Source organism: Lutjanus erythropterus, chromosome 19, assembly GCF_056507025.1.
Source record: "Lutjanus erythropterus isolate fLutEry1 chromosome 19, fLutEry1.hap2, whole genome shotgun sequence".
In the NCBI taxonomy this organism is placed as follows: domain Eukaryota; kingdom Metazoa; phylum Chordata; class Actinopteri; order Lutjaniformes; family Lutjanidae; genus Lutjanus; species Lutjanus erythropterus.
The window spans coordinates 3590792-3615724 of record NC_139335.1 but is presented as its reverse complement, the minus strand read 5'-3'; the positions used below and the strand labels follow the sequence as shown (position 1 = coordinate 3615724).

Sequence of the window (24933 nt, the reverse complement as noted above, 5' to 3'; positions counted from 1 at the left end):
TTATTTTCATAGTCCATTAATCTGTTGATTATTTTCTTTTATACTCAGTTAGTTATTTGAGCTATAAAATGTCAGAAAACTATGAAAAATGTCCATCAGTATTCCCAGAAAAGCCCAAGATGACTTCCTCAAATGTTTTATTTAGTCCACCACCCAAAGATATTCAGTTTACTGTCACAGAGGAATAAAGACTCCATAAATATTCCCATTTAAAGACGATGAAATCAGAATTTTTTGTATATATTATTTCTTAAGTGATCAATGCATCTGAACGTAACACAATTCCAATTTAAATGGAAAAACATGGGAAATCCTGGTGTACACGGATGCGGTCATAAGCATATGCTGCCACCTTCTGGTCATAATTTGTAACTACAACAAGTTGTAAAAGTTTTATTTTGTGTATTGACCGGAAACACTACTACTACACTTAATATGTCTGGTTTGATGCTGGTGTAGTGTCGTTGCAGTTCCTCGCTGTGGCCATCAGAGGGCAGAATAGTCACACCACAAATTGCTATCATGTCTGTTCAGGTACAAGTTCGGTAATTTATTACTAATAAGATTAATACAAATATTTGTATAAATGAAAAAGTCATGTTGCTATTTTATTTTATTTTTTTTAATCAATTCTGCATTTTAATAAAGATTATGTTGCTAACACTGTTTGCTAACCACTGATTTTAACGTAGCGTTGCAGTTCCGGACTATAACCACTGGATGGCAGTGAACACTCATAAGTCTAGATAAATTCAGGCATCAATAAGTATCATGTCACTCACATACAGTATAAAGCAGGACAAATATATCACAAGTAACAAGTAGTATGATACTACTTTGTAATACAGGGATTAATGAATAATGAAGTAATAAAAAATATTATTATACTGCTACTAAAGAGTGCTTAATATTCATTGCCCTCTGGTGGCCAAAAATCGTAATTTTGTAGTTACTCAACGTGGCCAGTAGAGGGCAGATGTTCTCATGATCATAGGTGGTGCACATTTGACACATTTTGCGATCATGTCTGCTTAACAGTAATAAATAAATAAATGCTATTAAAATAACTCATTATCACAACAAGTATTACAAATATTGCTATATTATATATATATATAATCACACTCATGACAATTAGAGTGCACTTCCTGAATGTGACCACTGGGGGCAGTAGACACTTGATTCTATCCGCACTCAAATAGACTCGGGTCAGCTGTCAAGTGTACCAGTGTTAATACAGACACGATACCCTACTCAATACGTCCGGTAATCCTTCAAAATAAAACAAACTACACTAGTACTTCTTGAGAACTGTTGAGGGCAGTGTTGAGCGTCTTGGCATACAGTTTGCCGGAAACCAAATTGGAAGAAGAAGACGACGAAGAAGAACGTGAACCCGCGATAAATAACCATGTTATGTTATTTAAAATTTATAACAGAAAGTATTTTATTAGTATGAGCAGTTGATGCTTTTGGACATTAACAAAGCACACCTTGGACATAATGCGTGCTTGTACATAGACATACACGACGTTAGAAGAGGACGAAACAATCCGAAGTTTAAATGTTTTACTCACAGTAGCTAGTTCGTAGCTTGTGGGGGGAAAAAAAGTCCAAGAAAATGGAGGAAACTGTGATGGAATCGGAATCAGCCGAAATTTCGGGATCGGCACCACAGCTGGGGGTCGCCGATGCTTGGGAAACCGTCACTGCAGCTTTGGTGAGTGGGCTTTATCACTGGACTCATGTTGCCCAGTGCCACAGAAGCCAACATGGAGTGAACCGAAGTTGCCGAATTCCGTTCAAATATTTAACGATTTAATGTTTTCTTGCTTGTAGCGGTGGTTCAGAGCTGGCAGAGCCTGACCTAGAATAATTCATTTGTTAGTCGTGGTATTCGGTTTAATTCGGCACACGTGTAACCTTGTTTTGGCCTTTGTTTGTCTTCCTATTGCTCTTTTTGTCTGTCTGTCTGTGCTTCATTTTACTAGCTGTTTGCTACTGTCCACGGTCCTAAAATCAGTGTAAGAAGTTGTTCAGTCTCCACTTGCAAAGTTGACCGTGTGCAATGCTGCACTGCAAGACCATTGACAGTCAGCTCTGTCAACTCCTTTGAGGTGGCTCCATCCCTGCGTATGAAATGTCTTTGACGTGGTGTCATTCAGTTTTTCACTGAGATCAGGTCAGTTGAGCCTGTTGTGGGGTTCCTGTTGATCCCCACAGCCAACCACTTCCCATCCTTATCTGTCCTGTCATCTCCAGGGGCCAGTGCAGATCAGGATAGTATTGATGCTAAAAAGCAGAAATCCCACTCGAAGGGTGGATTCAGCATACATTTAATGTGGATATATACGTATAATGCCCGAGTTGACATGAATAATATGCAAAATCTGCTCTTCCCCAACATGTCTGGGTTAATGACATGTTACTCACCAACGGATGGAGACCTATCTTTGTGAAGGGTTTATTGTTGGCAGCTGGACTTCTTCTTGAAGACATTTAAGTTGGATGAGACATGGATGTCATAAAAATACATATAGTATTATTTATTCCTGGTCCATTTTCAGATGTCTCCTGACTCCTCAGTGACGGAGCAGAGCCTCTCAGACTCACTGGCCCTGCTGTGCAGTCAGGGTCTGGGCCGGCTGCTGGGCGGCTGGCTGCTGGAGACCCTGCAGATGCGTCTGTCCTCTTCAGTGGTTCCTGAGTTCTGGTCCGGACTCAAAGAGCCAGAGAACGAGCTTGAGGAGCGAGGCAGGGCCTGGGTTCTCCTCACCGCCTTTCGGACTCTGTTAGGCCGACTGGAACCTTTCCTGGGCAAGTAGAAAAAAAAATCATGAGTGGATAAGTTCTTATTACTGATTTATTTGTTTGTAACACCCTCATCATCATCATCATCATCATCATCCTCCTCTTAGGTGGTTTGGAGAGGCTGGGAACATGGCAGGACCAGGGCCATGGGAGTCTCTGTGGTCCAGGGCCTGGGGGTCTCCAGGAGCGGGCCTTTACCATCATCAGGGCCCTCCTCCTCTTCTCTCCGTCCCCTGTCCTCCAGGAGCGAGTGCTGGAGTTTTACAGCAGGACATTCTCTGTCTATATGAACCAGGAGGGGGAGGCCGAGGACGGGGCCGAGGTTCCAGACGGCCCCGAGGGAGGCTTCTGTCGGGGCTGCGGGGTCCCGACGCAGCAGTGCTGGTGTCAGGAGGCCCTGGAGCAACTGCAGGAGCTGAGCCACATACTGTGAGTAGACTGAGGATGATAATTTATGAACAGATAACAGCGCCAACCATTTCTGTTTCCAGTGAACAAAACCTTTATTAAATACAAACAAAACAATCAAATCCGGGTTTTTTTGGGCTTCAAAAGAGAGCAAAAAGGATCATAAGCAGAACTGATTATCACGAACCAACCAACAGATTATTCTTAAACTCACCACTATCAACTTGTGTGGGTTAATGTGCTTCATATGAGAATTTTATTTTTTAAATCTGGTTTTAGTTCCAAACTGCAGCTGCTGGAATGGGTCAGCTCCGAGGCCGTCACCTCTATCCTCCACAAGCTCATCGAGCAGCGAATGGAGCAGCACTGCAGGGGCGAGTACGAGCGCTCTTTCCTGCTGGAGTTTCAGGAGGTAAAGCATCAGACGTCTGTCTCTCCTGATCAGGATTGTCTGTTAGCTCGTACCTTCATTTTAAATGTTTTGTGTTTGGTGTGAGCAGTGGCTGGAGCTGGTGCTGGGCTGGCTGAGCAAAGTGTTTGCAAGCGAGGCGGACAGAGACGGTCTGGTACCTGCTCCCAGTGTTCCCAGTACTCCCATCACCCAGGTGGGCCAGCCTGCCAGCTCCGTCCTGAAGCAGTGGAGATGCCACATGCACCAGTTCTTCTGCAGGATCTACGTCAACATGAGGATCGAGGAGCTCTTCAGTATTATCAGAGGTGAGATTTTGTGGTTAGAGGACGTCATCTTGGACTTTGGGAAACACTGATCAATATTTTTCACCATTCTACGGACCAAACAACTAATCGATTAGTGGAGAAAATGATCGACAGGTGAATTGATAATGAAAATAGCTATTACAGGAAAGACTTGGGAAAATAGGTCCAAACATGTTGAGCAGACAGACGTAGATATGATAAGACTGTAAAGAGATTTATTAATTGATTAATCAATGAAAATAAACACTAGTTGCAGCTCTAATTGACTGATATTGAGCAATACTTCTGTTTATTTAACTACTGATTGGTTGGCCATGTATATGTTCAATTATTTAGCATATTTAAAAATATTGGATAAATAATATACTGCTATATTATTAATTAACAAATGAGAGATTTTCATGTTTCAGATTTCCCAGAATCCAAAGCTGCAATTGAAGATCTGAAGTTTTGTCTGGAAAGAACCAACCAGAGACAGCAGCTCCTCACGTCACTTAAATCTGCTTTTGAGAGCCGTCTGCTGCATCCAGGTCAGTCAGTGGCCGGAGGTCGCATTCAGTCCAGTATCTGTTTAATAATAACACAGCAGAACAAGTAGCTGTTCTGAACAGGGTTTAAATGATCCTGTGTTTGTTGCACCGTCCATCCTCAGGAGTTCACACATCAGACATACTCACGGTTTACATCTCGGCCATCAAGGCCCTCAGAGAGCTGGACCCGTCCATGGTCATCCTGCAGGTCGCCTGCCAACCAATCCGCAAGTACCTCAGGTGAGTCAGATTTTACTTGTGTACATATATGGACAGACAGAGTTAAAAAAAAAAAATATGTGGCATAAAACTTGACAGTTGAGTCGACAAAACCAAACAGATCAAAAAGGAAGCTTTTCTAATCATTACTAGAGTTTTGTTAAACCTTCTGTGGTGTGTTTTAGGACTCGGGAGGACACGGTGAGACAGATCGTAGCCGGTCTGACCGGAGACGCTGAGGGCTGCACAGACTTGGCCTCCGAGCTGTCCAGAGGAGACCCGGTGACTCTGGAGATGCAGGACAGTGATGAAGAAGGCAACGACCCAGAGGACTGGACGCCAGACCCGACCGACGCCGTCCCTGGTCAGTAAACGCATCATGTGTTATTTTATATTGTTTCTGGTAATCGTTAGGACGTTACTAAGAGTTGAGTGCTCCTTTCAGATAAGATGGGCTCAAAACGTCGCTCGTCAGACATCATCAGCCTGCTGGTCAGCATCTACGGCAGTAAGGACATCTTCATAGACGAATACAGAGCCGTGCTCGCTGACAGACTGCTGCACCAGCTCAACTACAACACAGCCAGGTACAACTGAACACATACTTTGAATTAAGTACATAAATACCTTAGTATGTACTGCTATCCCAGGATGTGCACATATATGTACAAAACAAGCAAAAAGCAGCATAAAGGTTTTCCTTTCTTACTAAGTTGGAAATGGTTGATTACAGGAACTCAGTGTCTTCTGTCATCAGTTGACTTTTGGATTTTGGATGATTTTAGCAGGTTTGGTGAAGTATTTTGTTTATGATTGCAGTGACACATGTTGTGTCCAAAGTGTCATCGTCTGAGGTTCATAGTACAGTTTTGTCCCGTGTTGCGTGTTTGCAGGGAGATTCGTAACGTGGAGCTGCTGAAGCTCAGGTTTGGGGAGTCTCACATGCATTACTGCGAGGTCATGCTGAAGGTAAACACTGTCTGACACAACACTTTAGTCCCTGTAGTGAGTCCACAGTGAAGCGTGTCAACATCACCCTGATGCACTGATATTAAAACATGAAAATCTATCATCAACAGTTGAAACTCTATTGCAGTATGATGCCTTGACTGGAGAGGCGCTCTGGCGCTGCAGGTCGCTGACCGCCGCCCTGATAAAACATTCTTTTCTTCCTGTCCAGGACATGGCGGACTCTCGGAGGATCAACAGCAACATCCGTGAGGAGGAATCGAGGCTGAGCGAGGAGGAGCAGCCGCCGCTCTCCCTGTCGTCCATCATCCTGTCCTCTGAGTTCTGGCCTCCGCTGAAGGAGGAGAAGCTGGAGCTCCCGCCCGTCGTCTGCCAGGCCATGGAGGCCTACACGCACCGCTACGAGAAACTCAAGGTGGGTTTCACCTGCTGCTTCACAGGAAGTTGCTGGTTGTTTGGTTATTTTAATTCAAATTCTCTGACTTTGCTTCTTAAATGTTAATACTTTGTGGTTTCTTTAGTCCTCTTTGGGTTGTGGACAAAATAAGACTTAGAGAATATCATTTTGGGTTTTGAGAAACCCAAAACGGATTAAATTGATAATGAAAATAATCATTATCATCATCATTATTATAATAATAATAAGTGTTGTCACCTTTATTTCTTTGCCATAAGTATAATCATCACACGCAAATTCAGCTTTTTACAGCAGGGGCTCTTTTAAAAAACTTTATTGTTGGTGCATTCAAGGACAGTAAGACAGCTGAGGTTTCAGAGTTCACTGCTGAACAGCAAGTTTTAAAATGCAACTTGTTAGTGTACACATCGTGTCATTTTCAGTCTCCATGTTTGCTGATCGTTCAGAATCAGGATTAGATTTTGAGACAACGCAGTGCTTCATTGTTTTATTACTGCCCTTGAACACACCACTCCTGAAAATTAACTATTTCTCCTTTTATTCGTAGGTACAGTTGCTTGTCTACTAACCTAGAGGTTGTTTTTCTAGTCAGAAAAGTAACATAAGCTCATGATTATATTACTTTTCTGACTAGAAAAACAACCTCTAGGTTATTTATTTTTCCATATTTTAGACGGTGCAGAAATGCCACACGCAGCAGCAGTTTTCTGTCTGTGTAAATGTACCCTGCCTTTAATAGGTGTGAGTGAACCGCTGTGTGTGAGCAGATGGTAACAGCAGTTTGTTGTCTGTGTTTCAGGCCATGAGGACGCTGAGCTGGAAGCCTCACCTGGGCTCAGTCACTCTGGACGTGGAGCTGGAGGACCGCGTCCTCACTAACCTCACGGTCTCTCCCATCCACGCTGCCATCATCCTGCACTTCCAGGAAAAAAGTACCATCTTTCAGTTCAAAATGATTTCATGTCTGTAACACAATAAAAAAAAAAACAGAGATGTTGCAGCTTAACATTTTGGAAAATTATCTTATTTGCCATCTTAAAGAGCTAGTTTGTTTTTTTTTCTAAGTAATGTACTGTTTCTTTAAAGGCTTGAAAAATGAGTGGGAGCAAAATTTTCTGGCTAAAAGATTCCTACAGTGACCTGACCGGCTGCCTAATTTGTCATCCATCAGACTCTTGGACTCTGGAGGAGCTGAGCGTGAAGCTGGGTGCCCCGAAGGAGCTAGTGCACAGGAAGCTGGCTCTGTGGCAGCAGCACGGCGTGCTGAGGGAGGAGGCGGGAGGGCGCTACTACGTGGTGGAGACGGGCTCCTCCAAAGAGAAGATGGAGCGGGGCGTGATGCTGATCGACAGCGACGAGGAGAGAGACTCCAACACCACCACCCAGTCTGAGCAGAGGGAGGAGAAGCTGCAGGTCACCACCATACACAATCAATAATTCCTCTCAAATGCTTTAAAACTTAAGTAACAAGTCTGTTTTTAAAATGTAAGGAGTAGAAAGTACAGATATTTGTGTGCAAATGTAGGGAGTAAAAGTAAAAAATACTCAAGTAAAGTGCAGATACCTGAAAAATCTTCTTAAGTTACAGTAACAAAGTACTTGTAGTTAATTACTTCCCAGCTCTGCACACACACACACACACACACACACACACACACCCTCATACATGCAACACAGTAAACAAGATGAACAGTGACCACCTGAAGAAGCATCTGAAAGTGTCTGTTCTCTGTCTCTGCAGTTGTTCTGGGCCTACATCCAGGCCATGCTGACAAACCTGGACAGCATGACGCTGGACCGCATCCACTCTATGCTCCGGATGTTCGTCGCCACGGGACCCGTCGTCACGGAGATGGATGTCAACGAGCTGGAGGCCTTCCTGCAGAGGAAGGTCAGGGAGCATCAGCTGATGCACTCCGCAGGCGTCTACAGACTCCCCAAATCCAACTGACAGAGGAGGAGGAGGAGGAGCAAGAGAGCAAAACAAGCAGGAGAAACTGCTGCATTCACGAGCTGTGGGAAAATACTGTTTCAGCTCATTTCAGCTATCAGTAAATTATAATATTGGTTTGTTTTTTGCAAGAATTCGGAGACAAGTATGAATAGCTGAAAGACGTTCTTCAGTTTCAGGGTAATCCATCACTATGGTCAAACTGGATTTTCCTCTGATATGAATGCAGTATAACATCTATTCCGCTAAAGGTTGTGATTTTCAAAATAAAAGCACCTCCACTCTCTTAGACACCAGTGCAGACGGCGTCGATGCTGCAGCTGGAAATTAAGTTGTTGTGAAGATTATTGGTGTTGAACACTGATGTATGATACCAATGTATTATATTTATAAAAGCTCTTAAATGCCTTGTGTGTGTGTGTGTCTGAACTCAAAGTAGGTTGGTAACACTTAATAATAAGGATACAAACCATACACTGAAATAATGCTTAACTAATGCATGACTCGTGATGATTTACTATATGAATTAATGCAGAATTCCTACTGAGTGTGACTTTGTGGTCAGTTAACATGTAATAGATCACCAGTTAAGGAATTTTAATTCACTTAGTTGATATGCAACCAAAGTAGCTGCATTACAGTTACATAAAACTTTACATAATAAACTTAAATAGTTACATAAGATATTTATATAAGTGAAATCCAGCTAACTTGATTGCATGTCAATTAATGTCTGGACATTCTTTAACTGATGATCTATTAAGTGTGACTTTATCCATTAAGTCATGCATTATGAAATGTTTTGATTTTGTCAAGTGTAACAGTGACAGTGACTAAACTAACTTCGTACAGCAAATAATTGTTCAAACAAACAACTTTATTTTAAATTCTGCTGACAGCAATTTGATTATATGGTGCAAGAGTGAAGAAAAAGGCTTTCAGTGGTTTAAGCTCACTCAGTGCATCCTGAATAGTTCAAATTCAAGCATATTCCTAACCTTGAGGACATAATGCTTAAAATTTAGCATTTAACAAACTTGGAAGACTTTTGCTGGCTTGAAATTTTCACTTAATATGACAAGAGTGACCCCATTTTGAAGGCACCATTTGTACGAACCCTTTTTCATAAGTGTTTATCAGTAAACCTTTAAATTTTACGTTAATTATCGTTCCACCTGAGGAACTGGCCGGTATCAAAGACAAAAATAAGGAAGGGACATTCTGCTTGGTGCCAGACTTTGGTGTCAGCTCTTCTGAATCCAACAGGAGAAGCACATTAAAACCCAAAATAATCTATTTTGTGCGACCAAATTAAAGAATTAAAGCAAAAATAAAAAATAAAGAAGACACTTCAGAGAATAACATGCTGATTAAATTTTCCAATGTGCAAATTCATTTGTTTGCTGTTGGTCTCCAAACAGCATGACTGACATTTTTTCTCCCACGAACTTCAACAGAACCGACACTAAAGTCTGCAGAATATTTTATTGTGATGAAATGACCCCTCCTCCTTTTTTAGTTTCCTTGGCCTGTGTGAGTAAATATTTTGTGATACAAACAATAACTCTGGATTTATTGCTTTATTTGGATTTGGACACATTTGCTAGGCAACAGAGATTTACATAAAAAAAAAACAACAACAACATGAACATTTTGGGTTTGTACTGTGTCGAGGTTACACACACTGACTGTAGTCTTGGATTACTGGCCTCATTTGGACTGAAATAAGGCAAACAGACGTTGGACTGCACTCATCACACCTGTTAATGTGTCATCATTACAGTTTAGTAACAAATGCAAACAGTTCCCTTTCAGTGGTAAAACTCTTACTGTTAAGAAAATACAAATAAATGAAAACATCGGCACATAACAGTGGTTCACTAGAGGAAAGTTAAAGGACCATACCAGTGTTTCTGTAACTCTAATTCACCACAATCACGCTTCCTATCTAACAGCCGTATTTCCATACAGATTGTTGCGTTTTTGATTCATGAATTATTTGATCAATCTAACATGTAGTTTTCTGTTCGTAGCGCTACAATATTAAAATAAACCCGCAGACTCTTTTCACCTTTGCATACCGTTCTCTGACGGATTGTCTTAAGCCAGATGTCATGTCTGAGATCAAACTGGTGGCTTGATTGGGAGGAAAAACTAATTTCTACAAGAGCGAGGCCTAAAAGCTGCAGTATTCAGGAAAGTACCAAGAGGAAAACAGATCATTTTTTCACTCTTAGCTGCAACGTGACATTTGTCTTTAGGGTGGCACCAAAGAAACGGTCATCTTGAGATTCATCCTGTAGCACAGGAGCTGAGAGCGGCCATGCTTGCAATAACTTTTTTCATGCAGTTATTTCAAGATCACAAGTAAATAATTTCATTACCTTGCAAAACAAAAGGCTGATTTCTCAAGATAATGAAGAAATGATCACTTAAGTGCACTTGCTTTTGAAGTTGCAGCCAGACTAGTTATCTCTGACAGAAAGACACAATGGAATTTCTGAGACTTGTGCTGAGTCCTGAATAAACGGAAAATACAGATGCATAGTGGTTCTGTTTATATTTCTTTCTGGAGCTCGCTTGAAGGACGCCCCCCAAACATGCAGAGATTCTATTCCATAGTTTGTTGTAGGATCGTGGCCAGACAAGTCCACACGGTCACAACAAACTGGTGGTACGTGGATATCTGCACACAGCCTTCATGTACACCAGAAAACTATCTCACCTGGACCCTTGCATACACAATTTCAGCTTTAAACCTTGACTTAAGTATAGTCTAATGCATGAACAGTAATGGGTATTCATTCATTTGTCAATTTCAGCTTAAATCAGTTGCTACAGATGTCGAAACACCATATATGCATACATGCAGGCATGGCACTCCTCATCTGTGATAAACAATAAGAATTTATGTTTTCTTGAGATAACAATATAATTTACTTGTGATCTCAAGATCACGCCGTTAAAAAACAATTTATTTGTTGCTGAACAGGCTCAGTAATTTCATGACGTCTGCCCAGTACTTTTAAGTTCAGCAGGAAATGAAAAGTTGTGAAACTGTTCAGATTTCACAGCAATCTGTGGCAACTATGTTGTGACATTTCATGACCCAAATGATTTTGGGTTTTGAGCTGTTGGTCAAATGAAACAAGATCGACTTGTTGGAAACTGTCATGTTTTGTAGACAAATTGATTAATGAAGAAAATAATCAGCAGATTAATAGATTATGAAAAGCATTGTTAGTTGCAGTCCTATAACAAACACACTAATAATTCAGCCATTGTTAGAATCTTGGAGATGGCAATTGGGTTATGAACTCATTAAATCAGAAGTGTATGAGAATGTGCTCTAACTTTCGTGGCCGACTGCCAGATAGATTTCTTCTGTTTCGCTGGAAATTTTAACTCAGTGTTGACACTAATGAAAAGCCACTGGGAAGAATGAATATTCACTTGGGTGGGTGTCACAATGTCAATATTGTGGCTTACTGACCGTTATGTGACACTTAACATAGAGATTATATTTTTAAAGAATTTGACAATGTAAATGACAGATGTCAGGGCATAAACCAATGATCTGTTAATCTTTACAAATCAAAACTCAATAGTCTAACAATGGCAGCAAAATAAAAAATGTTTGAATCAAAAAATCAAATTGAATCGTGACCTTAGAATTGAAAGTCATATTGAATCAAAGACAGAGGTGTCTTGGAAGAACCAACTAACTTCTAAACTGCAGAATGCTTTAAATGTGATTTGTAGTAAGTAGGCTAAAAATTCAAAAACACCAGAATGATCCTTTAAGTCATGTAACCTCCAGGCTGCTACATGCAGTCAGTGCTGACAGACTGTAAATCCCTCTGCCTCAGTTACATTCACAGCCAACAGTTGAGCAGACTGACCTGTAGCCTGTTGGTTTGTAACCTGGTGCAGTAAATCAAGAACACGTTTCAAACATTCACGTCTGCAGTTTGAAACAAAGAACACTTATCTCCAAAAGGCACAGGTTTCCCAATCTTGTTTGAATGCTCTTTGTGTAAGCGATGAGTGGCTTCGTGGTCCGTGTGGGTCTCAGCAGCACTTCTTCCCTCTCTTCCTGCGGTCTCGGTCTCTCTGGGCGTTGATGTTGACGGTGTCCTTCTCCCGCTCTCGTTCCCTCTCGGCCCTGTTCTGGCTCTGCTTCTTGGCCCGCAGCACCATGTGAGTGAAGGCCATGAACATCTGAACGAAGCAACAGACAAACAACCACTCTGAGTCTTAAGTCTCTAAGTCATTATGATGTAAATAAAACAAAATAAAAATAAGCATAAAGTGAAAATTTTGGGGCTTTGACTGTTGGTTGCACAAAACAAGCAATCTGAACATGACAGCTTCTGAAAATGTGACGGGCATTTTCTCAGTTTTCTATACACACACAATCAAACACCGTCACAACATTAATAAGTAATAAGAATAATCAAATTTTACAGAAGGAAAATCTACAACTACTAATGAACATCAGTAACATGACCAGGACAACAGAAGGCCTATAAGAAATGTCGAATACAATAAAATTAAAGTTACCTCCTCTACATTAATGTTCTCTTTGGCGCTGGTCTCAAACACCCGGACTCCCACCGACTCCCCAAAACGCATTGCATCCTGGGTATCCACCTGTTTCCTCGCTGGGTCGTCATTTTTGTTTCCCACTGACAGAAAGAACGGGAGAAACAATTTTTCTTTTACTTTCAAGACAGGGGTGGATGCTGGCACAATGTCAACCTTTTATTATCCTCATCAACTTGCACAAAAAGACTGAAACCAAATGTAAATTTATGCCGTTAATAAATATTCAGTGTGTAGCCACAGTCTGGGTGAGCAAATGCTTTGGTGCCACTGACCTCCACTCCAAAGAGTCACTTTTATCCGCACAGTGTAGACTTTACAGAACAAATTAAGCCATTTTCATCAGCACCAACCCTTTTCCTCAGGAACTTTATTTTTTATACTACTATAACTACAAAAAACAGTCTGTAGCCACTGACTGTATATAAAGAATATCAGCCAATAATATCAATACAGATTTTTTTTTCTCCTCAATTGGAAGTGGCTGCAAAAATCCAACTGTTCATTTTTCTGATTAGTTTGGTTTTAATTGGGTGAGACCTCGATACTGTCATCAGTGCCAGATGGCAGCACTTGTATCTGAAATATTTTGGCTTAGTTTTTGTACAGTCTTGGTCTGACTGTTTAACTGCACTCCACAATGCAGATAACATGAAATTACAATTATTTTAAAGGTGGACTATTCATAAATGCATCAGAACGTTTAATACCAACGTTCAGGGTTGGTGAAACGTCCCGAGCACAGCAAAACAACAAGAAAAAATAAGGAAATAAGGGAAGAGGGAAGGGTCTCTGCAGATAGAGCCACAATCACATATATTATTTTATGAGATTATACTGTTGCAGATTATAGCTTTAAACTCACAGTAACACAGCTGACTCACCCAGGATCTTGCAGACGCTGTCACAGTTCTGGGAGATTTCATTTAACCACCTCTTAACATTTACGAACGACTCTGGGTTTGTCACATCATAAACAATAATGACACCGTGGGTGTTCCTGTAGTACCTGGACAAAGAACGACACAGAGTGAGGTGAGTGATACATCACCAGGCTACAAAATGAAAGTGAGGAAAATTCCTGAACATGAAACCAGTGTTGGTGCGGAGAGGATTACGTTGATGTGATGGTTCTGAATCTCTCCTGCCCCGCTGTGTCCCAGATCTGCAGCTTAACCCGCTCTCCATCGATTTCCACTGTTCGGATCTTGAAGTCGACACCGATGGTTGTGATGTAGCTGCCTGCAGGAGACCAGAGGGCCGTCAAAAATCTGAATAACAGACACCCTGTACTGTGTTCTATCCATTCATTATGACACAGACAGCACAGACAAGCTTCACTAAAGAACTTAAATCAGAACTTCTCCTTGAGTAAAGAATGTGTGTACTTTTTCCACGTGTGTGTGTGTGCGTGTGTGTAGCAGAGCCCCGCCCTTGGTCAAACACACAGAGGAGAGAACAGAAAAGCTATAGCACCACCATAAAATATCTTTTTTACAGATCTATATGATTCACGTGGATCACATTATCAGGTCGGAAAACCCAGAATTCCTGATTAATCTGGAAAAATCTCATCTCGGCTCCGTCCACACAGATGTTTGTACTTATCTATCTTGTCAGGACTGTCTGAGTGTGTACAGACTGATCGACAGACTTACTTCTACTCTACTGTTTGTTTAGTTGCACCCACCTCTCTGTAGCCACCTTCAAGTGGAGCAAACTAAATAACTGACAGCAGCTGCGTGGTGTGAAAGACTTTTAAAGGAGCAATATGTAACAACTGCGTGTCCAAAAGTGCAAACTGCAGTACAAATAGTGTGTTAAATAGGTTGAAATCCTATTTAATATACAGTCTAAGGTTGAAGCGCGTTGTTTATCCCAGCATCTCCTCCCAAAACTCGAGAAGTACAGAAGTGAGGATGAGTCTTACTCTGTTAGTTGATCAGCTGTTTATAACCGTCAGTTGTCTGTCAATGTAAAGTTAAGACCGTTACCATGAAAACAAAAGCCCACTGCTCTGAAATACACACTCTGGAGTTGCAGCTCGGTGACTGCCTGCCAGACTCCATTAACATTTTGCATAATAAACTGTCATAAACATCTACTACAGTAAATATATTACATATTTCTTCTTTAAATGGAAAACTCAAGACTTGCATTTTTTTCTGCCAAATGTCCAAAGCTTTGTGGATGAAGGGACTCCATGTTGGATATTTAATCCAGTCAATATGTTTGAGGACGATTTCTGTCGTTCAATGTCAAAGGTTCTCCCAAAATGTCTGGAAAATGTTGCCTCCCTGAGGAGCTCCTGACAGGTTAGGACAGCTCTGCCTAACTCTGAAGATGATAAGATGATTTGATAAAATGCTTTTACTTCTCTACCTTTAAGTGGTGTGTCACTCCAAACTTTTGTCTGTTTTTTTTTTTTTTTATAAATATAAGCACCAGTACTGAGGCATTTGCTGCCATTGGACTTCCTGCAAACTGTATGAACTCACCAGAGAAGGAGTTGTCTGCAAAGCGGAGCAGAAGGCTGCTTTTCCCCACATCTGAGAGAGAAAACAGATCAGAGGGACAAGATAAGCATGTAACTCACTTTGAGGAAATGAATGTGACCAGTCAAGAACAGACAAGCCTGTACGGTTTACTGTAACAAAGACAAGACCGTCTCTCATCCTGAATGACAACCCTCTTTGCAGTAATGTTGTAACAGACACGCGGGGGGGGGGGCAGGATACCAAAAGTGAAACAAAGCAAAAAAAAACAAAGGCAAAGGTTGAACTCAGACTGGATATAAAGGAGCTGGAACTGTGTGATTAAAAAGAGAGGAGAATCCTGAAAAACACTCAACTAACAGACTATCAAAATATGTTATATGTCACTACAAGATATTAATTTCAATCAAATGCAATGCCTGTGTAACTGAAGAGGAAAATACAAGTCTGAAACTGCAGAATTCTTGCATTTACTTTACTGCCAAAAACTGCTTGGATGTCTTCAGGCAAAGATGACAGCTCTGTGTATAAACATACAGACCGATCAAAATTACACTGCAGGATAAAATATCATGATTTATCACAATCTCGATCATGTGGTCCACATTACTAAGGAGTCCCAGAAGCAACAACAGTCTACCTGACAAGTCAAAGCATTTTTGAGCAATATATAATAAATAACGCAAAATCATTTAAATGGTTTGTAAAAACAAGACAAGACAGGCCCAGTTAAACCGGAGCACAGACAAAGGTTTTGGCAACCTTTATCAGAAAGTGAAACCTGTAACCCTCGCCTGCTTGCCCACCAACGAAAGAACTCCTCCCTCATTGAAACTAAGAACTGTTCAAGAACTATTTCAGGAAACAATCTTTAAGGAAACATTCACTAAAAGGAATGTAAAACCCTGATAATATCACTGGAAATTCACCTTCTGGGTAAATGAAACGCTGCCCATGGCCAAAGATTAAGATGTCTGTTATTTGAAACATATGAATCCATGAATCAGTTCATTTCCCTTCATTTCCTCAATTGGTTGGCTGATATTGGCCTGTCACACATATATCTACTGGTCTATACGGTTGATATCCGACTCTACAGCATTAACACTGTTCATTGTCAGCAAGGCAATGCTTAATTCCCCAGATCTACTTTGTTTGAACCAATCCGAGAGCATCCAATCAAAAGAACCATCAAGAACCAAGATTGTGCCACTGAGGTTCAGTTGGAAAAAAATATACCAATTGACAATTTAAGTCATGTACAAAAACTAAACTGCAGTGTGCAAAAACTAAAGACAGAAACGCAACAACTTCCAACTTCATTCAACATCTAAAGTTGTACGAAGAACGGCAAGTCAAGGTTTTAAAAACCGCATTACATTTGGTGAAGAGTGCGTTATGACTAATGTAGGACTGAAGACTAAAGTTTAAGACTTGGGACTTGAGTGCAAAGACTTGAGACTTTCTGTGCAAAGCAAAACAAAGCCAAGGACAGGGGTGAGTGATGACAACAGTTAATACATGAAACCTATAAATCTGTAGAAAAGAACAAAACAAGTCCGCCTGAAACTTTCTCTTCAGAGGTGAATTTTGGAGCTACTGAGATCCCAAGTGCTCAGATGTGTCTCTGATTCACAGTCGACATCAGCGACACAAAGACATCTGATCACCGCACAAAAATAATTTGCTGCAGAGCACAAGGTCAACTAACATGACTCTGCATTTTCTGTACGTCTACAGACAGATTTTTTTTTACGTTTCCAATCACAGTAGCAAAACCAGAACAAAAATACAACATCCAACTCTTGGAAAAACAGGTGGAAAACAGCCAACATATCGAATTAAGACGTTCTGTGACTTTTCGTGCTAAAATTACAGGAATGTGAGCCAGAATTAGATAAGAATTGTCAGAACTGATCCAACAGTTGTAACAACACCTGATACCAAAGTTCAGAGGCTTGTTCCACTATTCCAGCGTTTCTGCAGTTTGAAACCTGCTTGACACAAACATGTGACTGAAGAAATTTGAAGCAGTTTACTGTTTTGTTTAGACAGGGAACCAGTGGGTGGTTTCACATCTGTCCAAACAGGGTGTGTGTTCAGCATCTTCACCGTTTCCCAAAAAAAACACAACCCAGCTGTTATATATTCTGAAAAACTGGCTAATTTGTGACAGAAAACAAAATCGTAAAGATAAAATTCAGACTTGTCTGCTTGTCCAGTGACAAGATCCTGTTTCCTCGCTGAAATTTGTTTGGAAGTCTTATTAACTGCTTACTTTCTATATCAACATTCATTATAAAAAATCATATCAGACAGGATATATTATACTCAAATTTGCAAATTAGCAGGAAGCGGATCCTTTTTGTAGGAAGCTTTCACTGATACATGCTATTTGAATGATACAGTGTCAGATCTGATGTAGAATATATAGGTGTTTGTTTCATCACCAGAACGTCAGATGACCCTCAGAAAACTTCACAAACAGGAGCCCTGGGAGCCCAGAGAGCTCCTGACTTTGCCTTAAACCTTCTAGCCAGCAGTCCTAGCTTAGTAGTGATTAAAGAAATCTTGCAGAACAACTGTGAGCACAGACGGAACAGAAACTTTTATCTTAAAGAGGAGGTGTGGTTGACCCTGTTTCTCAGTCTGACTCATGCTTTTAAAGAATGTGATTGGTTGATCGAAATTAGAAAAAAAAAAAATGCACTCTTAGATTTTCCCTATTTCGGAAAATCTCTCTTGAATAAATTGTAAGCCGGACTTTATAAATAGTCTACAAAATATTTGAAACCACAGGCTTATTTTCATCGCAGCCATTTTACATCCTGATAGTTGTCACATTGATTTACTTAAGTTTATTTACCCTGCTGGTAGTTTTTGTTTTTCATATAGATGGCGAAAGCCTGCTATGTCCATGAATAACATTTTGTGGGCCTGCAGGGTGTGGACATCCAGTGGAAATGAAATAAACTGAATCACAATTGTGATCATTTTCATTTCAAGCATTATTGCGTCAGGTGGGAGATTTATCTCCCTCGCTGGTTTCATTTTCTTCTGTAAAACACTTTGTGACACTGTCCTCCTCACTCCTCCTAACAGTTTTCCACCTTTGGAGCTCTCCAAATGGCCGAGATGCTTTGTGAGTAATTTTTATCTTTACCGGGATCTACTCTTAACGTCAAGGGTCAATTCCTAGAAAACATCACAATTCGTAGAACTCTTTTTACTGGGAAGCTTTGTGAATACGGCCCCTGGATCATCTCATCATGACATCACAAGTCCACATATACATGTTTGCTCATGTTCTCCATAATGTTATTTCAAGTATTATTGTAAAATGCACTCCTTCAGGGTCATTCAGGAATGTTAGGGTTTATTTCGCAGTAAGGATCTGCTCATTGTACACTATTCCTTACTTCAGGGGTGTCAAACATATGGCCCACAGGCCAGATCCAGCCCACACAAGTGTCCAATCCAGGCCGCTGGATGACTTTGTGTGAAAATAGCTGAGAAGTCATTCTTTCCAATTTTCCAAAATATTGTCTGATTTCAGATCCTCAAATTATAATATTTTCTAATTTCTTTAATCCTCCATCATAGTAAACTTAATATCTTTGGGTTGTGGACATTTTTCACAATTATCTGACATCTTATGGACCAAATAACTAATTGTTTAATTGAGACAAGGGTTGACATTTTTTTTTTAAAGAACACAATACAGGTTGTTTTTGTTTGTTAGCTTCAAAGACAACATTTTGTGTATATATGATCAATTTTCTTAATTTTGATTTAATATACACATATTTTGGCCCAATTGGGTTTTTTATTTATATTTATTTATCATTTTTAAAAAATAACAGTGAAAGTTTCAGTGCCCTGATATAATTTTGGACAATAAAAGTTATCATTAAATTATCAAAAGTGTTGCAAAAAATGCGTTTATTTATATATTCTATATTTTGTATATTCTTTATATTATATTCTGTATAAGGAATATTGGTTGATATATTGATATCAGAATTTTTTAAAATCCTGAATGTTTACATGTTACATGTTTTATAATATATGTAATCCTGTCAGACAATATATAATATGTTGCTGTGGAAATAAAGCTTTGATTGAGGAAAAGATGCATTTGCTATTGTTTTATGTTTTCTAGTAACGATTAATCAATTGATTGATCCTACCGATGATCGATTAAGGAAAGTGCTTGAAATTTGCAACCCTACTTCAGATTAAACTTAAATGAATCAAAATGCACTAACTGGAGTCTCCAATGATGAGCAGCTTAAAGAGATGATTGTAGTCTTTCCCCGCCATCTGGATGGCCTCTTACTGAATTTCCGAGTATAATCAGTTTCATAGGAAGAGGCGATATTCCTTATCTCCCCAGTGTTTGTGTGTTTCTTCCACCTCCCAATGCTACGAGCTCAGAGTAGCACAAGAGTTTGTCCAAAAATCAGAGGCATTCCCACTCCAATAGGAGGACATTTCCAGTTGAACTTTTAGTTTGGGTTTAATCCTTGAGATTCTGTTCAGATGTTCACATCATTTTCTTTGGTTTCGAAGTGACACCACAGCAGAGCCAGCAGAAAATTAACCGTTTCTGAAGAGCTCTGCATTTATGATTCACGCTTGACGGGCAGCTGAGAGTGATCGCATGGTTCCACCTTAGTTCCAGTTCAACCCAGTGACACTCCTGCAGGGGATTTCCAACTCCTGGCAACTCACAGATTTCTTACATTCACTCATTGAGTTTTAAATTCACAGTTCTGTCAGTGCAGTGTGGACATGCAGTCCCACTATGAATGCAACCTCTTCACGGGGGTCCAAACGCTGATAGTCACACATTTAAGGCTCCACGACAGAGGGATTTGGCATTTTGTGGTTATTGCTCCGACAGCGAAACAGACGGGTGAGCTGACATCTGATCATAAATCCAGTTACTGCCAGTTAGTGACCTGAACTCCTCCACCACTTGCTCATTAACTCCATCCCTTTAAAAAAAAACAAAAACTAAGAAGTGAGAAACTGAGATGTTCCTCTTTCTCACTGCAGTTCAGTAGTGGTTACATGTGCTGAGTTTCTTTTAAGCTGATCCCTTGATTTCTTGTCAGTTCCTCCAGCGGTTGGGTAAAAAGTCAACCGTTCCCTGTTTCATTACATGAGGAGGGCTCTCGCTTCTTGCTTCTTCAGCCCAGGCTTAAAAGGTGCTGGACAAAGAAAGAGGGAAAACAACAAAGTAAGAGGTTAGATGAAATCACATAATTCAGGCAGCTCACCAAAGTGACTGTCAGTGGATTTTTTAATTGCTGTATACAGTGTGTGCCCCTCCTTACCTCCCTCCATGCTCCTAAAACAGCTGAGTCACTAAATATAACTTCCTCATCCTGCTTTATCCACCCCCATCCTATAACTTAAGTGTTAGCTGAGTTAGCTAAGTAGCAACAACACAAGCTCCCTGACAGTTATTTAATAGCTGGCATTGCCCTTTCCTGACTGACACTAAACTAAATAGGGAAGTAAAACAGTGGAGCTCGGCTTGCTAGCGTTGGGACAGTTTTCCATGAAAACAGGAAAGGCTACCGCTGCCTTTGAAGATAGTAAATGCGAGCTAAACTAGCCCCAATACGTTATCTTCTGCGTGTAAAGTGGGGAACGCGAATCTCCGCTTTAAAAACTTGAAATTGAATGATTCTTTGCTTATAAGCAAAGGTAAGACATCTTGTAGAATATAATTCCAAATATTGTTGAGATTTATATTTATCGCCATTCAATTCGGCTTTGTTTGAGTCACGCAAACTTCATGTGTTTCTGCCAGACTTCCAGATTTGTTATCCAGTCTGGAGCGACGGTCTCCGGGCCTGACCCTGGCCTGCCACTGACTTGCTGTCGACACCAAGACGTCAGAAAACTTCTCACTCCTTAGAGAAACTTTGAACCAGCCGTTTATAAAACACTTACTTTGGTCGTTTCGGTGTAGTCGGTGCTCTGTCGGTGTGTCATGTTTACAGATCCGCGGTAGATGTTGTTTTAGTCCCGGTGGAATCCAACGGATCACCGCTCCGGTCGGAATGTCTCCCCGCCGACCACACCTGACTGTCTGCAGCTGATGACCCACTCTCATCATCTGATGCTGCCTTCACGTCATGTGGGAAAAAACCTTTTAAAGCGCAACCGCTGCACGCCGGGGCTATTGCAGAGGGGAGATTTTTGAGACGCCTTTTATGACTGCAAAATAAATTGTATTATCAATAGTACTTAAAAAACACACAGCTGACTCGCTGCGGAACGTGGAATCCTTTATGTATTTCGACTTTATTCTTGAAATGCAAAATAAACTAAAGAATCTTCCCCCTCTACCTGGCCATTTAAACCTGTAAAAGACAAAAATATCTATATTAATAAAAATAATTTTATGATATTATCACATGGGGCAGCAGTAGCTCAGTCAGTAAGGACAAGGTTTGGGGAGCAGAGGGTCCTGGGTTGTCATGGACCAGAAGTACAGAGCTTGGACTGTAGGTAAAGAGGTGCCAGTTCACTTCCTGGACACTGCTGAGGTGCCCTGGAGCAAGTCACCCCTAACTGCTTGAAGCACCTGAATATATATACTGTGTGCAGCCCCTTTCTCTGACATCTCTCTGATTCATGTCTGTGGACCCTGTTTGTGTGTGTATGCATGTATTTTGAAAAAAAAAAAAAAAGAAGAAGGAGAAGAAGAAGACAGATCCCCTGGGGATTAATAAAATATACCTTCCTTCTTCTAATAATTATGACTTTTTATTCTCCTAATTATGACTGCGGATATTGTGTTTAACTGGCATATAAATGGGCCTCCATAGAAGAGTATTAGTGCCAGGCATGAGGGAACAGTGAGAGGAAGAAGAGTTTTTATTGTTATTCTATAAAGTCAAAATGGCAAGAATATAGTTGAAAAGATGAAATGTCAGGAAAAAAGTCAAACTTGGGAGTAGAAGGGGAAAAATTATTCTCAAAATGCAAAATTGAGAAAAAGAACTTCCTCTCAATTTATTTTCTGTTTTGCCTGGTACTAATGAGGAACATTTGACTTTATTCTTGATATTTTGACACTTTCCTTTTAGATTTTTTCCATATGCCTGGCCCTTCCATAAATTTAGCAAAGTTACATAAAAAAGCATTTCACAAAAAATAAACAGTTTTGATAGATTACATTTTGTCCCTGAAATACTTTAAATTTATAATTAATTTCAATCTTGATCTAGCTGTGACAACATTTCTAGAGCAAGTCCTGAAGGTTCATGTGTTAAACACAGACTGTAAACATCAACCCTGAAAAAACTATTGACTAAATCATTTCTAAGTAAGGCTAAGTCCTTCCTAACAAAACTGAAAGATACAAACATCCAGTTTAGTTCACTTACATTACTGCTTGAACTTTACCCCCCCCCCCCCCCCCCCCCCCAAAAAAAAAAAAAAAAAGCCACCGGATTTATGTGACATTTATGTGAAATGAGACACACCTAACACTGATGTCGCCATCCCAGTTTCAATATTGCAACAGCAGTAAAAACCAGGGTCCAGTCACTGGTTTACACTGAGTCATCTTCCGTCACCGACATGGCCTTGTCAAAAAACACTTGGGAAGGTTATAAAAATATCAGAAATACATTTGTGATTTGGTCAGAATTTGAGATAAAAGCCAAGTAAACTACTGTTTTAGAATAAATCGCAAAGAAGACTGTAATAATCTGCTCCACTTTCTACAGGATTTAAAGCACCACAGTTCCTTCTGTCTAACATTATATAAACATTTATGACAGTTCTGTAAAAATGTTTGATCAACATGGAAAGAATTCATTTAAAAACATCATCAAAATACTACAAAATTTCAAAAGAAAATATGGAAAGTTCAACACCAGGGTCAGTTACGTCGCCCGGATTGGCGTTACCGGGGCCCCACCCTGGAGCCAGGCCTGGGGTTGGGGCTGGCAGGCGAGCGCCTGGTGGCCGGGTCTTTGCCCACGGGACCCGGCCGGGCCCAGCCCGAAGGAGCGACGTGGGCCCGCCCTCCCGTAGGCCCATCACCCGCGAGAGGGTTCAGAAGGGGCTGATGCACTGTGATTTGGGTGGCAGTCGTGGGCGGGGGCCCCGACAACCCAACCCCAGGACATGGAATCTCACAGTGGGGACATGGAATGTCACCTCGCTGGGGGGGAAGGAGCCTGAGCTGGTGCGGGAGGTTGAGCGGTACCGGCTAGAGATAGTCGGGCTCACCTCCACGCACAGTCGGGGCTCTGGAACCCAACTCCTTGAGAGAGACTGGACTCTTTTCTACTCTGGAGTTGCCCACAATGAGAGGCGGCGGGCTGGTGTGGGCTTGCTAATAGCCCCCCAGCTCAGCCGCCATGTGTTGGAGTTTTCCCCGGTGAACGAGAGGGTCGCCGCCCTGCGCCTTCGGGTCAGGGATAAGTGCCTCACTGTTGTTTCGGCCTACGGGCCAAACGGCAGCGCAGAGTACCCGGCCTTCTTGGAGACCTTGGGAGGGGTGCTGGAAAGTGCTCCGACTGGGGACCCCATCATCCTGCTGGGGGACTTCAATGCTCACGTGGGTGGCGATAGTGTTACCTGGAGGGGCGTGATTGGGAGGAACGGCCCCCCCGATCTGAACGCGAGTGGTGTTCTGTTATTGGACTTCTGTGCTAGTCACAGTCTGTCCATAACGAACACCATGTTCAAGCATAAAGGTGCCCATCAGTACACGTGGCATGGGGACGCCCTAGGTCGGAGGTCAATGATCGACTTTGTGGTCGTGTCAACTGACCTCCGGCCGTGTGTCTTGGACACTCGGGTGAAGAGAGGGGCTGAGCTGTCAACTGATCACCACCTGGTGGTGAGTTGGATCCGCTGGCAGGGGAGGAAGCTGGACAGACTTGGCAGGCCCAAACGTACTGTGAGGGTCTGTTGGGAACGTCTGGTGGAACCATCTGTCAGAGGGGTCTTCAACTCTCACCTCCGGGAGAGCTTTGACCAGATCCCGAGGGAGGCTGGAGACATCGAGTCCGAATGGACCATGTTCTCTGCCTCCATTGTGGATGCAGCCATTCGGAGCTGTGGCCGTAAGGTCTCCGGTGCCTGTCGCGGCGGCAATCCCCGAACCCGGTGGTGGACACCGGAGGTAAGGGATGCCGTCAGGCTGAAGAAGGAGTCTTATCGAGCTTGGCTGGCTCGTGGGACTCCTGAGGCAGCCGACGGGTACCGGCAGGCCAAGCGTGCTGCGGCCCGGGTGGTTGTGGAAGCAAAAACTCGGACATGGGAAAGGTTCGGGGAGGCCATGGAGGAGGACTACCGGTCGGCCTCGAGGAGATTCTGGCAAACCATCCGGCGCCTCAGGAGGGGGAAGCAGTACCCTGCCAACACTGTTTACAGTGGTGGTGGGGAGCTGTTGACTTCGACTGGGGATATTGTTGGACGGTGGAAGGAATACTTCGAGGACCTCCTCAATCCCACTGACACATCTTCCGTAGAGGAAGCAGAGGCTGGGGACCCAGAGGCTGACTCATTCATCACCCAAGCTGAAGTCACTGAGGTAGTTCGGAAGCTCCCCAGTGGCAAGGCACCGGGAGTGGATGAGATCCGCCCTGAGTACCTCAAGTCTTTGGATGTTGTAGGGCTGTCTTGGCTGACACGCCTCTGCAACATCGCGTGGCAGTTGGGGACAGTGCCTCTGGACTGGCAGACCGGGGTGGTGGTCCCTCTATTTAAAAAGGGGGACCGGAGGGTGTGCTCCAACTACAGGGGGATCACACTCCTCAGCCTCCCTGG

At 41.9% G+C, this 24933-nt stretch overlaps 2 protein-coding genes across 2 annotated transcripts; one reads left to right on the top strand and one right to left on the bottom strand.

The window, feature by feature from the left end:
* Nucleotides 1-1347: 1347 nt before the first annotated feature.
* Nucleotides 1348-8430, top strand: anapc2 (anaphase promoting complex subunit 2). Its single transcript, XM_084743653.1, has 14 exons — nt 1348-1720; nt 2568-2817; nt 2919-3240; nt 3499-3631; nt 3720-3936; nt 4347-4466; nt 4589-4706; nt 4871-5049; nt 5131-5272; nt 5579-5654; nt 5866-6069; nt 6872-7004; nt 7244-7485; nt 7814-8430. Exons 1-14 carry the CDS (start codon nt 1622-1624, stop codon nt 8021-8023), a joined length of 2445 nt encoding a protein of 814 aa, XP_084599779.1. The 5' UTR covers nt 1348-1621; the 3' UTR covers nt 8024-8430.
* Nucleotides 8431-11469: 3039 nt separating this feature from the next.
* Nucleotides 11470-21254, bottom strand: LOC146309082 (ras-related protein Rab-35). The gene is made up of 7 exons (XM_084743654.1): nt 21091-21254; nt 19392-20339; nt 15127-15177; nt 13747-13870; nt 13513-13637; nt 12587-12711; nt 11470-12244 (listed from the first exon to the last, which is right to left on the bottom strand). The coding sequence occupies exons 2-7, from the start codon at nt 19444-19446 to the stop codon at nt 12095-12097; spliced, it is 630 nt and encodes a 209-aa protein (XP_084599780.1). The 5' UTR covers nt 19447-20339; nt 21091-21254; the 3' UTR covers nt 11470-12094.
* Nucleotides 21255-24933: the final 3679 nt, after the last annotated feature.

Excerpts from the sequence above, each read along its gene's own strand:
- anapc2 (XM_084743653.1), top strand. The coding sequence starts at position 1,622 with ATGGAGGAAACTGTGATGGAATCGGAATCAGCCGAAATTTCGGGATCG. Across the intron at positions 4,707-4,870 it reads CCAATCCGCAAGTACCTCAG|GACTCGGGAGGACACGGTGA; the intron begins GTGAGTCAGATT and ends GGTGTGTTTTAG. Across the intron at positions 5,655-5,865 it reads ACTGCGAGGTCATGCTGAAG|GACATGGCGGACTCTCGGAG; the intron begins GTAAACACTGTC and ends CTTCCTGTCCAG.
- LOC146309082 (XM_084743654.1), bottom strand. The coding sequence starts at position 19,446 with ATGGCGGGGAAAGACTACAATCATCTCTTTAAGCTGCTCATCATTGGA. Across the intron at positions 13,871-15,126 it reads TGCAGACAACTCCTTCTCTG|GCAGCTACATCACAACCATC; the intron begins GTGAGTTCATAC and ends GGTCTCCTGCAG. Across the intron at positions 12,712-13,512 it reads CAGCGTCTGCAAGATCCTGG|TGGGAAACAAAAATGACGAC; the intron begins GTGAGTCAGCTG and ends TCTTTCTGTCAG.